Source organism: Choloepus didactylus, chromosome 13 (assembly GCF_015220235.1).
Source record: "Choloepus didactylus isolate mChoDid1 chromosome 13, mChoDid1.pri, whole genome shotgun sequence".
Taxonomy (NCBI): Eukaryota; Metazoa; Chordata; class Mammalia; order Pilosa; family Megalonychidae; genus Choloepus; species Choloepus didactylus.
Window position 1 is genome coordinate 92,100,776 of NC_051319.1, and position 17,112 is coordinate 92,117,887.

At 38.5% G+C, this 17,112-nt stretch overlaps 1 protein-coding gene across 1 annotated transcript; it reads right to left on the reverse strand.

The window, feature by feature from the left end:
* Window positions 1-765: 765 nt before the first annotated feature.
* SPINK1 (serine peptidase inhibitor Kazal type 1) lies at window positions 766-11,589 on the reverse strand. Its single transcript, XM_037802018.1, has 4 exons — window positions 11,469-11,589; window positions 10,730-10,761; window positions 4,783-4,889; window positions 766-888 (listed from the first exon to the last, which is right to left on the reverse strand). The coding sequence occupies exons 1-4, from the start codon at window positions 11,521-11,523 to the stop codon at window positions 843-845; spliced, it is 240 nt and encodes a 79-aa protein (XP_037657946.1). The 5' UTR covers window positions 11,524-11,589; the 3' UTR covers window positions 766-842.
* Window positions 11,590-17,112: the final 5,523 nt, after the last annotated feature.

Consider the following 17,112-nt stretch of genomic DNA (forward strand, 5'->3'; position numbering starts at 1 on the left):
TTTTGACTCTGATTAGCTCAGCACAAACTCATCGGGCCCTATGAAGCATTTCTCCAAAGTAGTTCCTAGATGAAGCCCTCCATCCAAACCTCAGGTTACCAGGATGACATGACAGCCAAGCATTAATACTGTTCACCTCAGTAGCTAAGGGGAAATTGATTCTTTCTGGAGAAGAAATAAAGTCAAATTCAGAGCGTTACTGAGAAACTGTAGGTTTTTTTTTTTTGTTTACTCAATGATTTAGAGCCTGTTTGAGAAGATAATGTCTGAACTAAAATCTACATTCTGAGATCTACAGAAAATCTTAAGGACTAAACTTTCTTCCACCAGACAGGCAGCTCTTAGAAATCTTTATGTTATGTACTAGAATCATATCAGGCACAATAGATGCACAGTTAAATCTCAAGGAAACCTAAAGGAACTATTTCAGTCAGTGATAGGTGATAGGTACTGTTTCTGGACTGAGAGTTTTCCAACCGTTTCTTATATTTGTAGTCTAGTCGTTTTTTGGTTTAAATGTATTCACAGTCAACTCTGTCCTGCCATTTAATATCTGTAAAGTATGACAATCACATTTAGTAAGAGAGACACCTAAGTGTGTGGGAAAGGTGGGGAAGGAAAGGGCATCATGGGGGAAAACCCATCTGAAACTACAGGAATGCTGTATTTTGTAAAATTTGTTCCCTTCTGAGTCTTGCCCAAGTTCCTTGCCTCCAGTATAATCAAACATGCCTTAGAGGAAAAAGCCCATGGGAATAACAGGAAGTATTCAGATGCATTTATTCAATAGTCAGGCCATCCAGACATTGTGGTGACCTTATGGGATTTCAGAATCTTGGTTCTCAGCAGGGCCCAGAGTTTAGAACGCGGACAGGAATCTGGCGCTTCCTGTAGGAGAGATAGAAAAAAAAATCATCTTAAACTTTACTGACCAAAAGTAGACAATAGGAATAAAATAATGAAAAAAATCAGCTTTATTTACAATAGAAATATTTGTGATTTGTTCTCATTTCTGTCTTTCATTCGTTTATTCATTAATTCATCGAATACTTATTGAGTACTCTTAGGCATACTGGGACACACAGAGAGGAAGCATGTCTGCCCTTATGGAGTTTACGTATCTGAAGGGGTGACTCAGTGAACCTCTGAAATTGATGTCTAAACCATGGCTGCTTCTTTTGCCCCTGATGTCACTACCGTAGCTGCCAGGTTCCCAACTTCATTAGTGCCTAGGCTGTTGTAGGAACCTTTAATTGATTAATTACTTGGCCTTAGAACACTGCTTCTGGGGGTTCATATCTTTATCCCATATGGTACCTGGGAGCTCTAAGTGTCTACCCCTTCAAAACAAAGCAAAACAAAACAAACACACACACAAAAACAAAACAAAACAAAAAACCTGTTTCCCCCATGCAATTCTTCCCAAGCTAGTTTTCTCTTCTTTAAGCTAAATATTTCTAGATTCTGTAATTGTTCCTCATAAGACTTTGTTTCCAGAGCTTTCATTTTTCTAATAATTTTTTCCTTTGAATGTATTGGCTTATAAAAATTCTTCCATTTCTCTCTTACTTTGTACTTCCATAAATGTCACTCAGACTTCCATATTTTTTTACTGAGATAAAATATATATAACATAAATTCATCATTTTAACCTTTTTAAAGTGTACAATTCAGTGGCTTTTAGTATATTCACAATGTGGTGCAACCATCATGACTATCTAATTCCAGAACATTTCCATTGCCCCTTTAGCAGTCACTCCCAATTCCCTCTTACCCCCTTCCTCTGTCAACCACTAATCTACTCCCTGTCTCTGCTTCTGTATATTTTTATACACTATTCATCTGGATCTTGCTGGCTCTTCATTTAAAAAGTTTTCAATGCTTTCTTGTCCCATAATCATTAACCACTCATAATACTTATTTCTGAATCAGTTAACATACACAACTACAAACTTCTAAATTAAGCATGCAAATTGGATAGCACAGATATAAAGCATTTTTATCACTGCAGAAAGTTCTGTTGGATAGCCCTAGTCTATAGAAAGGGATCTTTAATGACAGATTCTCCAAGGAGAACTAGAAGAAATAGAAGGAGGCCTTAGTGTATATGTACCAAGCATACGATGACCAAGAAGACTATCATGTGCAAGCCCTTGTTTGATGCAGCCACCCAACCCAACAACCAGGGTCAGAGCCTGGCTCTAATTACTATATCTACATAGTAATTAGTGATAGTTTTGTTCCCCCCAAGTATATGTGTAAGTCCCAACCATCAGTACCTGTGAACGTGATCTTATTTGGAAATAAGGTCTTTGCAGATGTAATAAAGCTAAGGATCTCGCGATGAGATCATCCGTTATTTAGGGTGGGCTCTAAATCCAGTAACTGGTGCCTTTATAAGAGAAAGGAGGGGCAAATTTGAAACACAGAGACATAGAGGGGAAAGCTGCGTGTAGTTGGAGACAGATATTGCAGTCATGCAGCTCCAAGTTAAGGAACACCAAGAATTGCGGGCAAACATCAGAAGCTAGGAGAAAGGCATGGAACAAATTCTCCCTCCCCTTAGATCCTTCAGAAGGAACCAAACCTGCCAACACCCTGATTTTGGACTTCTGGTCTCCAGAACTGTGAGAGAATACATTTCTGTTGTTTTAAGCTGCCAAGTTTGTAGTACTTTGTTACTGCAGCCATAGGAAACTAATATATTATCCAGTGGATTTGTTCTGGGCTTTTAAGGGGCAGTAGGGAGAAAAGGACTAGAGTACATTAGGAAATAGGGTACATTTGAGAAAGCCATATCTTTTCTGTAGGCTTATCTGAGAAATAAGAAGAGAGGTTACATTTGACAGCATTCAAATGTCCCTCCTACATGTAAATATTTTGGGAAGAATATAAACAAGTAGAGACTAGTAGGTTTAAAAGGCTGAGGTAATAGGGTTTTCCAGCCCTATGCCCATATTTTCCTAATATTCCACTCTAAAAAGTATGCCTTTTGATCATGGCACTTGGAAATTCCCCAAATCCTAAGGCTGTTTGATTGCACTCTCCTTGGATGGAAATATATCTGACCTTAAAGTCAATATCATAGGTCATGAGAAAATGAGCAAGTGGTTTCAAGATCCTTTTTCAAGTCTTTATAATGGAAAAAAAAATGCATCAAAGCACATCCATAATGTTTTGGGTCTAAAACTTCAGGACTTCAGAATATTAGACCTCTCACAATGGTGGCCCTAGGTCCCCCATCCTGGCTAAATTTGAGAATTTTCTGAAATGGCTTAAAGCAACTCAGAAAGAGAGTTTTTGTAATAGAGAAGGGAATTTATGCACTTGTATAATTTAAATTTACATTGTCATTTAAGCCTAAATCAAAGTCTTTAATACCAAATCAGTTCCAGAATAACTAAGAGGTTTCTGAGTCATTTGTGGGATCTCTTCTAGCTTTCATAATGCTGCCAAAATTCAGATATCTTTTAAATGGCATCCTTTTCATGAAACCTTTCTTGACCCCTTTAAATAAGAAGAAATCTGTATCTCTGCGTTACTCCAGTAGCACTTTGCTTACACCTCCTTTATGGCATTTGCCACAAGCTACAAGAAGCTATCTTATTTGTGCTCAGGACCTATTTTTCTCTTAGTTATAAGCACGAGGAAAGTAGGGGAGACCAGCACCATGCTGGGCACATATTAAGTGTTCAGATGCTGAGTAAGATAGAAAATCTGTGCAAATCTACTTCTTGAATGCCCTGAGTCTGATTCACATCACCTGACCAAGGTCATTTCTGAAAACGAAGGTTCACTGAGGCTGCCTCTCCACAAATAAAAGTATTGCAAAAATACATTTTTGCTCATCCAAGCTATATGATTCATATTTGCATATTTGAGAACTTTAAAAACCCCAAACTTTACTATCTCTAAGAATATTTTTTTTTTAAATCCAAGGTATTTAGCATGTGGGAGCTTTTTTTTAAAACTCAGACTATCTACTGTTTTGTTGTTCAATCATGAATTTTTGTCATGCAAGCAATTTTTTATTAATTTAGTCATTCAAACGCTTTCCCTCTTCTAGTCCCTCATCCTTTCAGTAACACGTTTTTCTTTATTTTTATATTGGCAACAGGTTATTAACTCTTTCCTCTCTTTTGTAGTCTCCTTGTTGGAATCCCTCTCTCTCCTTTTTTACTGCTTAGAGAAAGACTCCAAACTTTTTCCAAATTGTAGCAGGCATAATTAATGATTTTACATTTTGTGCTCTCAGAACTCTGCTCAAACTTCTGTCATAACATTGACCACACCGTGTTAGCATTGGGTATGAGCCAATTGACGGACAGAAGATGTAAGATTCCCTTCTGTATCCCATCCATACTTAGACTTTACAGCATAGTGGGAAGAACAAGGATTTGGCCCCAGAATGCCACTTATTGGTGGGTTATTTTGAGCAATTTGTTTAAACTGAGTTTCAGTTTCCTCATGTGTATAATGGAGTTAGTGTTATTTACCTCATAGACTTGTGAATATTAAGTGCTTAGTACAATGTTTGATGCAATAAATATTATTTTCTATGCTGTTAGACACACATGAACATCTATATATAATCATACTGATACATGAAAATGAGAGAAACAGAGAAAGAAAATGAGTCTTGGAAAAAAGTAAACTTTTGGTTCCTCTCATGGCAATATTCATATTATTGGTATATGTTGGGACAATAGAGTGATAAGATATATGGAAGTTTGAAGACTATTTAAAATACATGTTTTCAAAGAAGTCCAAGTTTATACTCACTCGTTTTCCAAACATAGAATGCATTCATTGGCATAAGTATTTCCATCAGTCCCACAGACAGGCATATAAATCCTGGGGCATCCAGTAACTTTTTTAGTACATTGAGCCTAAAAATGGTATTAAACAGAATTATTTCCCATTCCTTCAGTTCATAGCATAATCTCTAAAACGGTTCTATTCACTCTGTAGTTGGTCAGCTTAAAGATAAGGGCACGACAGTCATTGGGAGAATGAGACTACATCTGGGGGAACTGATCCCAAGATTCAGAGTCAGAAGGCCTGGTTGTAAGTAATGCCTCTGCTATTTATGAGTTATAAGACTGTGGCAGGTAACTTGGTTTTTCTCAACCTTAGGCTCTTCATCTGAAAAATGGGACCCATATTTTAATTTTTCCCACCTATCTCCTAGTGGTGCTGTCAGGTTTAAATGAAATGAGTGAGATGATGTTAAAGTTTACAATTTCTGCAGTGCTAGCTCCTCTCTGATCAGCCTCACCTTGGGGCATGTTCTTCTGTGCAGCACACTGTTGTCCAGTCACACTGGCTTTCTCTTAGTCACTTAAAGACACTATGCACCCTACACCTTAAGAATCATTGCACATGGAGAACCCAAGATGGTGGGTAGGTAAGACAGGGCAAAAAAGCACCTCCATGAAAAATACTAGATAAAAGCCAGAAAGTGACCCAGAACACCAGTTCCAGCGATGCACCAACCGGACAAGGTCTGCTAAATCCACAGGGACCGTGCATTTGGTGAAACTGGGAGTCTGCATTCTGAAATGAGTGAGTGAGCCGGTTGAAAGTCCGGCAGCCACGCTGTGGTGTGGGGAAACTGTGGGTTGGCATTTGGACATGGACTAGTTCTTTAAAAAAAAAAAAAAACCTGGGACCTATTGCAGATACAATGGTGAGAACTGTGCAGTGAAGTACAGCAGGAATGGGCTCTCCCAGCACCTCGGTGTCTGGTGTGGAGGATAGCCCTACCCACACCTGCTGCTGATTGCCTCAGGGCCAGGGGGGCAGAGGGGATCCAAAAGGAGAAAGAAACCACACCCCTTGCAACCATCTCCCCTGCGGGCTGGGGATGCTCCCACCTGGGGCCGGACCCACAGCCCAGAGCTGCGCCAAGAAACCCAGTGTGATGGGGAGTGTTTCCCACAGCACCATGCACACGCCACAATATTGGCCTTGGACAGTGGCCTTTAGGGCACCCACAGCTAATTGTCCCGGAGCTGGGAAGGTGGAGCTGTGTGAAGAAGGGGAAATAACATGCCCCATTCAACCATCTTTACAGCAGGCTGGGAACGCCCCTGCATGGCCTGGCAGCCCAGGGCTTCCCTGGAGGGCCGGTGTGCACTTGTGATGTGGCACAGCCTTCCCTCGGCAGGGGTCCTGGAGGAGCATGGCTGAGAAGGGGGACCTGCTCGGAAATCCCAGGGATCCTACACCAGTGCCATGGACTTGTGGGTCAGCAGAAGAGACGATCTGTGGTGGGACTGAGGTGAAGGCTTGGACTCTTGCAACAGCTTTAAATCTCCAGGAACACCTGGGAGATTTGATTATTAAAACTGCCCTGCCTCCCTAACCACTCAGACACATGCCCCACATTTAGGGTGGACAGCACCAACAACACACCCAAACTTGGTGCACCAATTGGACCCCACAAGAATCAGACCCCCACACACCACAAAGACAAAGTTGGGGAGAACTGACTTGAGGGGAATAGGTGACTCGGATGCCATCTGCTCGTTAGTTAGAGAAGGTGTATGCCACCAAGCTGTAGATCTGACAAATTAGAGATTGGTATCTTTTATATCCTGAAAGAACCCTGTCAAGTAAAGCAAATGCCAAGAGGCCAAAAACAACAGAAAATCTTAAAGCATGTGATAAAACCAGACGATATGGAGAACCCAAACCCAAACATCCAAATCAAAAGATCAGAAGAGACACAGTACTTGGCGCAACTAATCAAAGAACTAACATCAGACAATGAGAGCATGGCACAGGATATAAAGGACATGAGGAAGAACATGGCACAGGACATAAAGGACATGAAGAAGACCCTAGAAGAGCATAAAGAAGAAATGGCAACAGTAAATAAAAAAAATAGAAGATCTTATGGAAATAAAAGAAACTGTTAGCCAAATTAAAAAGACTCTGGATACTCATAATACAAGATTAGAGGAAGTTGAACAATGACTCAGCATCCTTGAGGACCACAGAATGGAAAATGAAAGGACAAGAGAAAGAATGGGGAAAAAAATTGAAAAAATGAAAATGGATCTCAGGGGTACAATAGATAAAATAAAGCATCCAAATTTAAGACTCATTTGTGTCCCAGAAGGGGAAGAGAAGGGTAAAGGTCTAGAAAGAGTATTCAAAGAAATTGTTGGGGAAAACTTCCCAAACCTTCTACACAATATAAATACACAAAGCATAAATGATCAGCAAACTCCAAATAGAATAAATCCAGATAAACCCACTCTGAGACATATTCTGATCAGACTGTCAAATACTGAAGAGAAGGAGCAAGTTCTGAAAGCAGCAAGAGAAAAGCAATTCACCACATACGAAGGAAACAACATAAGACTAGGTAGTGACTACTCAGCGGCCACCATGGAGGCGAGAAGGTAGTGGCATGACATATTTAGAATTCTGAGAGAGAAAAATTTCCAACCAAGAATACTTGATCCAGCAAAACTCTCCTTCAAATTTGAGGAAGAGCTTAAATTTTTCACAGACAAACAAATGCTGAGAGATTTTGTTAATAAAAGACCTGCCCTACTTCAGATACTGAAGGGAGCCCTACCAACAGAGAAACAAAGAAAGAAGAGAGAGATATAGAGAAATTTAACAGGCATATATGGAACATTACATCCCAAATCACCAGGACACACATTCTTCTCTAGTGATCACGGATCTTTCTCCAGAATAGATCATATGCTGGGACATAAAACAAGCCTCAAGAAATTAAAAAAAATTTTTTTGAATTTATTCAAAGCACATTCTCTGACCACAATGGAATACAAATAGAAGTCAATAACCATCAGAGACTTAGAAAATTCACAAACAACTGGAGGGTAAAAATGAGGGGGAGATAAAAACATTCCCGGATAATCAAAAGCTGAGGGACTTCATCACCAGTAGATCAGTCCTATAAGAAATACTAAAGAGAATTGAGCAGGCTGAAAGGAAGAGACACTAAACAATTGACTGAAACCACATGAAGAAATAAAGATTTCCAGTAAAGATCACATGGTAAATATAAATACCAATACTACTGTATTTTTGATTTGTCACTCCACTATTTGCTTCCTACAGGATCTAAAATACATAAAGTATAATGATAAATCAGTGGTTTTGGACTCAATGTAAAATATGTAATTTTTGACAAGAACTACATAAAGGTGGGGGAATGGAGGAGTATAGGAACATAGTTTATGTGTCCTATTGAAGTTAAGTTGGTATCAAAGAAAAACAAGATTGTTATAGACTTAAGAGGTTAAATTTAAACCCCATGGTAAACACAAAGAAAGTATCAGAGGATATGACCATAGAGATGAAAAGTGGAGTATGGGTTATGAGAAGTAGGGGAAGGGAAATGGGGAGTTAAGAAGGAGTGTAGGGCTTCTGTTTGAGGTGAAGGGAAATTTCTAGTAATGGATGGTGGGAAGGTGATAGCATTGCAGCATTGTGAATGTGATTAATCCCACTAATGGAATGCTAGGGAGGGGTTGGAATGGGAAGGTTTAGGCTGTATTATGTATTTCCACAAGTGAAATAAAAAAAAAAAAAACAGACAGTCTAAATAGATAATGACAATTAAATGCCAAGGATGATCCTTGATGGAATCTGAGGATGGAGGAGAGGAGGCTCAAAGGGACACAGTCGGGACATAAGAAAAAAAAAAGGAAGTATAGAATGTAAGCTTTGTATCAACATTGAATTTCTTGAACTTCTTAGCTGCACTTAATGGGAATACATAAAAGAATGTTCTTGTACATGGGAAATGTATATGTGAATTATATTGTTTGTTCAAAGATGTGTGCAGCCTGCTCTCATATGTTCAGAGACAGAGCAATAGATGACGGATGATAGGGAGGGAGGGAGGGAAGGAAAGAAAGAAATGGTGGTGTGACAGGATGTTAAAGTTGGTGGATCCGGGTATCAGGGGAGGGGAGTTGGGGTATGCTGGAGTTCTGCGTATGGGGTTTATATTGTTTTTGCAACTGTTCCTGTAAGTTTGAATTTATTTCAAAATAAAATTAAAAAAAAAAAAGAATTGTTGCACAATCTGTTTCCTCTACTTCAATAAGATTGTTGAATGACTACTATGGTCCAGACACTGTCCTGAGTGCTTTTTATGTATTATTCTATTTAAATCTCACAACTATCCTGTGTCATTATTTTTTTCAGTAGTTTTTTTTTAATTAGAGAAGTTATGGGTTTATAGAACAATTATACAAAAAATACAGGATTCCCATATACTGCCTATTATTAACACCTTGCATTGGTATGGTACAGTTGTTAAAATTGATGAAAGTACATTTTAATAATAGTACTATTAACTATAGTTCAGGTTTTAACTTAGGGTTCAGTTGTTGTGCAGTCCCATGTATTTTTTTAATTTAATTTTTTATTCTATGATGTTGCTATTAATATACTCATTCTTCAGGTGAAGATAAATGAGGGACAAAGAGATAAAATCACCAATGTCACTCTGCTAGTAATTGCTGGATCCAGGATTCAAACCCAGTCAGTCTAGTTCCTGAGTTTTAGCTCTTAACCACTTCACTCTACTACTTGTAACCCCCACTCATGTTTTGCAAACACTTATTTATCCTTCATGACTCAAAATAAATTTGGCTTTCTGTGATTGTTAGTCAAATATGTCAACTTGGCTAGGCTATAGTACCCAGTTATTTAATCACTCATTAGTGCATTTATTTTGTAGATGTGGTTAACATCTACAGTTAGTTGACTCTAAATAAAGTTTACTCTAAAAAATGTAGGTGGGCCTCATACAATCAGTTGAAGGACTTAAGAGAAAAAACAGGATTCCCAGAGAAGAAGAAATTCTGACTCAAGACTACAACATCAAATCCTGTTAGAATTTCTGGCCTGCCAGCCTGTTCTACAAATTTGAACTCAATGTAAGAACATCAACACTTTCCTGAGTTTCTAGCCTGCCAGCTTGCTCTATAGATTTTGGACTTGCCAGCCCCTACAATTACATGAGCCAATCCCTTTAAATAAATCTCTTACTTTACATATATCCTTTTGATTCTGTTTCCCTGGAGAACCCTGACTGATGCACTTATGTGGGGACACCTAGCCTGATCTCTAACTGGGTGAGGTTCCTAATGGTACCAGAACTTCTTAATAATACTTGTCACAAATGTAATAATTTATTCATTTATGAAATTTAATTTATCATCTGCCTCCACACTAGATATAAATGTAAAAGGAAGAGGGACATTTCTTCTGGTCTCTAAATTTACTGAAATTATCTTTTAAATATAAGAAAAAATGGAAAAGTTAAATTGAGAATATCTTTCTAGAAGAGGAATCTGATTTATTATTTTATTTTGCTAATTACAAATTGGAGTTACCCCTTAATAATTACCTACAAGGTCAAACTAGCTGTAAGGAGGAAGGGTTAATATGAGTAGAGTTCAGAAGGCTTCCACTTAAAATGCTTCTCCTATTGGCTAAGTCCTAGTATCTGTTTAAAACTCCTTTACAGCAAGCATTACATGACTACATTGAACTTGCCTGTGTATCAATGAATTTGATCTTAGACATGGATTTTACAAGTTAAGCCCCTCTAGTATTTACACTCATCGCCTTGCATTCAGGCTATACTGAAAACTGCTAGCTAGATAGCAATTTTGTTGGAATAAACAGATCCAGCTTGAAAAATGAGAATCTACAAATTTCTTTTTACCTCTCTTCCTTGGAATTCAGCTCTAGCATTACCTAGAAAACATAAATCAGACATGTTAGTTAAGTCTTAAGATAGGAAAAGCCAGATCATTCTTAAGCAATTTTTTTGCTTTCATTGAAGACTGACTTCTCTGCAGCCCTCTTCCATTCCCTACCCCTTCTTATTTCCAATGACAAACTGGAAGCTCATTTCAATCCCATGGGTTCAGAATAATCTGTCCATGTTGTTGAGACTTAGTTTGGGAATACATGCACACAAGCTAGTGAGGCAGAATGTTTTCTCTGGAAACATACTGCAGGTCAAAATATAAATTTTTTAATCAGTCAAACTCTGCCTTCTATATAGAAAAAGAGAAGCCATTGTTATTTATTTTAATGCTATCCCATGGGAATTAAAAATTTGTAAATTGGCTCTAAACATTCATGGAGTTGGGGAGTACTTAAGATTGAAATAATTCCACCTTTTCTCTATCGTGTCCCTGACCAAGTGTCAGCCTCCAGTCCTTAGAGGAAAACCACTCCATCTCTGGAGTGTTCTCCAGAAATTTTGTAGAATTTTTTTCCTCATGTTTATGTTAAAATCCCTCTTTCTGTAATTCTCATCCATTGAATATATTTCATCTCATTGGGACCAAAAGATCTGTCCAAGGCTAATTCAAAGTCTGGAGGGTAATGTGCTCAGCAAAGAATCAGTTCAAAAGTTTTCACTCAAATCAGAAAAAATGTTCACAGACACCTACCAGAAAAAATGAACAGGGCCAAGGCACTGAGCAGAAAGATGCTTGTAACCTTCATGGCTGAATTTCTGTGTCCAGAGCTCAGTTGAAAACTGCCCAAGCTTACCGCTTCTCTCCAGAACACTGGGACTGGAAGGTTCATATACGTGGGATGTCAACACAGGCTCCACCTGCTGCTCTTTCAGTGACCTCCTTGGTTATTGATTGACTCCGTATCATAGCCTGGCCCCAGGTTCAACGTCACTCGTGTAATAAGAGTGAAAGAGGTGGTGGGTCTAAAATACCTAAAGCCAAGATTCTGTCAGGAAAACAGTTCTGGTGGTTAGTTAGTAAAATAGTTCAACTAAAACTATCTAACTAAATCTGTCAACTAACTCCCTCTGTGGCCCTTCCCTTCTTGAGCCCCAGTTTTCTCATCTATAAAGTGAGGGTGTAAACTAGATGATCTCCAGGGTCCCTCCTACTCTGCAGTTCTGGATATATAAGCAGATGTGGATGTCTAAAAAATACCCTCCATTATTTCTTCCTTCTCTTTACTTCTTCCCTTTCTTATTCCTCTTCCTCTCTTTTGCTGTCACTCATTCACAGAGCCTAAAGTAGCTGATAGAGGGACAGGTTAGAGATAGGGAGGACTCAGTTCCTGAGAGTGCGTACACTGAAGTGTTGCATCCTTGCAACACTTACTGGCTTATATTGTTGGAAAGTTAATTAACTTTTGCTGTGCCTCTGTTTATTCATCTGCAAATAGAAATAATAATAGAACCTAACTCAAAGTATTAATAGTTCATTAAGAAATACATACACAGTGTCTCCTTTTTCTCTCATCTTTCTGCATGTTTGGAGAGTAGAGGCACTGACAACCCTTGTGTCAGAAAATCTTTTCAATCTTACTGCATAATGAATGGCCTTGGAAGATGGAGGTGGTGCCTCCCTGTGGAGCAAAGGCCAGGTTTGTTCACTATCCAGTATAATAAAGACAGTACCCCTTTTCAGAGCAAATCTCAGGTGGATTTACTGCCCTTTATAAAAGATTTGGGATTAGCTTGGCATTCTTCTCTAGTAATAAACTGCACTTTCTCTGCAGGTGTCACTCGACCCGCCTCCTGTCACCCTGTGGGAATTGGGGCTGGGGAACTAGCACAAATGTTGACACTCTGGCTCTTGCCAGAATAATTAAGTCCCTCATCCCTGACCTAGGAATCTGTGTCTTCTGCTAGGATCCATTAAATAGCGGCAGACTAATTTGTTAACTTTCAAGCACAGTAAAATCTCAGACCTTCAAAGGTCTTAAAGTGCATCAGTCGCTGTTCTCATCTCTGGGGATATACCAGTAAGATGACAAAGTTCCCACCTCCTCAGAGCTTCCCTTCCACTCTAGCTGGAGAAGAGATGCAATAAACAAATAATCAATTAATTGTAAAGTAGTCAAGATTGTGGTACATATTATGGAGACAAAGAATAGAGAGGATAAGGGTGCTGGTGTTTGGGGGGGATATTTATTATAGGATGGTCAGGGAAAGACTTGCTGATTAGATGCTATTTGAACAGAGACATGAAGGAAGTGTGGAATTGAGCCATGTAAATATTCAAGAAAGTGCATTCCAGGCAGAGAGCAAGTACAAAGGCTTTGAGGCAGAAGCACGTGTGAGAAAAATCCAGGATGTCAGTCCAGCTATAGCCTAGTGATAGAAAGAAGATGCGTTCAGGGTGGGATGCGGTGGGGTGGCAATGAGGGCACAGATCATGAGGTGCCTTGTAGGACATTTTAAGGACTTTTTTTTTTTTTTAACCAAAAAGAGAAAGTCTTTGGAGATTTATGGCAGAAGAATAACATGCTCTTACATTCATTCTGAAAAAGTCACTATAGTTGCTTTGTGAGAATAAACTAGAAGACAAGTACAGAAGCAAGAAAACCAGCTGCTACATTATTGTAATAGTCCAGACAAGAGATGATGTGAGGGTGGTGGAGGTGGAAGGAAGAGGTCGACTTTGCAATTTGGGTAAACTAATACCTGTAAAGTCTTGAGAACATTTTCTGGTACATGGCAAACATATAGTAAATATACTTTATAGTAAAGATATCACTATTATTGTTATTGTTTTTTATTTTTCAGTTTTTATACATGCTGTTTCATCTAACCAGAATGTTCCTCTTTGTACTCTACATCATTGAAATCTTCCCAAGTTGTTAAAACTCAGTTCAAATGCTGTTTCCTTTTGGAAAACTCCTTAAGCTCCTCTGGGCTTCCATAACACTTTGAACATGCTGGAATATGACACATTATACACTGTTCTGACTATTTGTACATACAACTGTTTCTCCTATCTGCCATTTACTTTTCAACCTTCACCATTCTTCCTCCTTCACTATCACCACTGAAATTGTTCTTGTTTAGGCCACCAATCCAAATTGACAAATTCCATGGACATTTTCTCAGTGCACAAGGCCTCTAATTCTTCACACTTGATCACACTGATATCATCTCTTTCCTTGGGTTTCATGACTGCACAGTTCCCTACATTTCCTCATACCTTCTTCATCCTTTTACCTTCTCCAACCCTTTACTGGCTCCTCCTGCCCTAGTTAGAGAGAATGTTGGAGTTTCTTAAGTCTTAGTCCTGGGTCCTATTTGCACCTCACTTTTCATTTTCCTTAGGTAAGCTTATTCACGCATATTTTTTAAATTCCATCAATACATGCATGACTTCTAAATATGTATATCTTTCCCAGATCACTCTTCTGATCTTCAGATCCAGATATTCAGTTGCCTTTTAAAAAAATAATTTATTTTAACTGTCTTCTTAGTATCTGCATTTGGACACCATTTAGGTACCTTAAATTTAATATATCCCATATTTTGATCATCACCACAAATAATTTCCTCTTTCAGTCTCTCCACCATTCCCCTTCCTTCTAATTGGTTGTCCAAGCCCAAACCTAAGCATAATCATTGTGCCTTTCTGTATCATCACCATGCACCACTGTCCACACTGAATTTGTTACTAAGCTCTCTTCTTATGTCTATCCTCAATTCTGTATGCTTCTCATTACCTTTCCTTGTCATGTTTAAGACAAAGACCATCATTTCCCTTCTGGATTTCTGCAATCTCCTTCAAACAGTCTCGCAACATCTGTTATTTCTCCCTCAAAACTGTTTTCCATAGAACAATCAAGGGCTCTTTATAAAATGCAGAGATGATCATGTCATTTCCCAGTTTCTCGTTGTTCAAAACCCTTAGGAAAGTTTTAGGCCCTGCGAGGTTTTTTCTTCCGACCTCTCTCACTGTATCCCCTACTAGTCTCCTTGCTCCTTGCTCACTCTCTCAAACTACCTTGGTTCTCTCTTTGTTCACTTTATAACAATATAGCTTCTAGCTGTTAACCCTGAAGATTCAGGTTGAGTATAATTTTCCCATGGAGGCACATTTCTGAGTCTTCCCTCACTTCTTTCCATATCAACATGGGGCCTTTTCTGTCATATGATTTCATGATACCCCATATTAGTCTTCAATAGTACTTAGAACAATTTTAATTCTATAGTTAGTCTGATTATTATGTAATATCCTATCACCTTTAGGGAGCAAATTAAGTATATTTGGTCTGTTGCAGTGACTATCAATGTACTTGGCAAATAGTACATACTAAATACACATTTGTTGAATGCATGAACTAAGTAATAAGTGAACATACTGACTGTGATGGTTGAAGCTGTATGAACCCCAGAAAAGTATGTTCTTAAAGCTATTCTGTTCCTATGGCTGTGGACCCATTGAAAGTAGGATCTTTTGGTTGGTAGGCTCTAAACTTTCACTCAGGGTAGATCTTAATCCTCTTAATAGAATCCTTTATAAGAGACTGAAATACACACAAAGACAGAAAAACATGGAACCATAAAAAGCCACAGAAGCTGAGAGAGAAAGCCATGGAAGCCAGAAGCTGAAAGCAACAAAATCCAGAAGCGAAAAGAGAGGTCAGCAGACACTGCCATGTGCCTTGCCATGTGACAGAGGAGTCCAGAATCGCTGGCAACCTGTCTTTGGGGAGAAAGCATTACCTCATGAGGCCTTGATTTGGACATTTTTATGGCCTCAGAACTTTAAGCTTACAAGTTAATAAATTCCCATCGTAAGAGCCTCTTGGCAGCCTAGCAGACTGAAACACTGACTTTCTTGAGCACTCAGATTATGCCTTATTCATTTCTGTGTCTCCGGGGCTTGCCATAGATAATCATTCATTGGTTCATTTGGATTCTTATTCATTCAGCCATTGTTACATTCCAAATCTTAATTGAGGCCTACCATTTAAAGGGTCTGAGCTGAGTGCTAGGTAAATAGATATGATTTCTGTTCCTGCAAGTTTAAGCTTTGATAGATATTAGTTGAATGAATAAAGCGTTTGTGTATTCATCTCAAGCCATGACTTAAATGGTAGTTTTCTTACCAATAAGAAGATTCCAATAGCCACTGTTGAGGGGGGTTAATATTTGAGAAAAGGAATTTTTCTTTGGTCCCCCAAGCAATCTTATAGAAAGAATTGACTGGGATCTTTCCACAGGAAGTCATTAGGTAATAATAGCAGTAGTAAGAACATTCAGATACAAGCCTCTCTGATGTCAAAGCCTGTGCTTTTTCTAACAAACCAGTGATTTTTGAACATTTTGACTGTCATGCAAAGTAAAAAATAAATTTTGTGTTGTAGCCTAGTATATTACATATGTGAGGACAAAAAAATTTGCCAAGAAATGACACTAAACCTTTTTATATGTGATGACTCTTGATACTTTATCTCCATTTTATCTCATAATTCACAAATCCTGACCTGCAGTTTGAAAACATTTTACTAGACTGATGATCTGTAGACCCTAAACAATCTGGTTTTATTAATCTCTACAATACCAGGATATAATTCAATAGAAGTTGGCTGTAAAATTTTGGTAGGAAATGGTTCTTTGGAGAGAGCCAGTTGAAGAGGGATGATTAAAACCCATGGAGAGACAGACCTGGCTCCAATTCCGAATTGATCATTTCCACTATGATGTGACACTAGGTAAGTAATATTCCTCAACTACAAAAATGCATATAATAATGCTAATATAAACCTTGTTGGTTTGGTGTGAGAATAAACCAATAAATAATAAATAAATGTTACACAAAATATTAGTCCCCATTTCCCTTCAAATAATGATGTCCGGATAGTAATGATTTCACCCTTCCTTCCATGGGTTGGAATAATGAATAACATATTTAGGCTTCATATGATCAGCGACTTGACAGAATAAATACTATTTGCACTGGTGCAGGAGTGGGGGCAGGGTCCCGGCACTGGTGAAAACAATACCTCTACAGTGCTAAGATATTAGTCATATTTAATGTGTTGACATTGCCTAACCTTGTGTAAATCTTTTTCCTCTTCTTCTTAACTCCCTGTGTATGTATCTATGCATGTGTATCATTGGGAACTCAAGCAAACATATTATGATCTACTTCCCTCTGTTTTTAGAACTAATTATTCGCCTGAATAAAGGATGATGACAAAACTTAAAAGACTTGCTCTAACGGGTGCTGTTATACCTGCTGGAAAGGGATGTCAGTTGGGCACCTGTTGATTTTCACATCCTGTTCCCAAGGTTTTACCAGTGAGAACAAT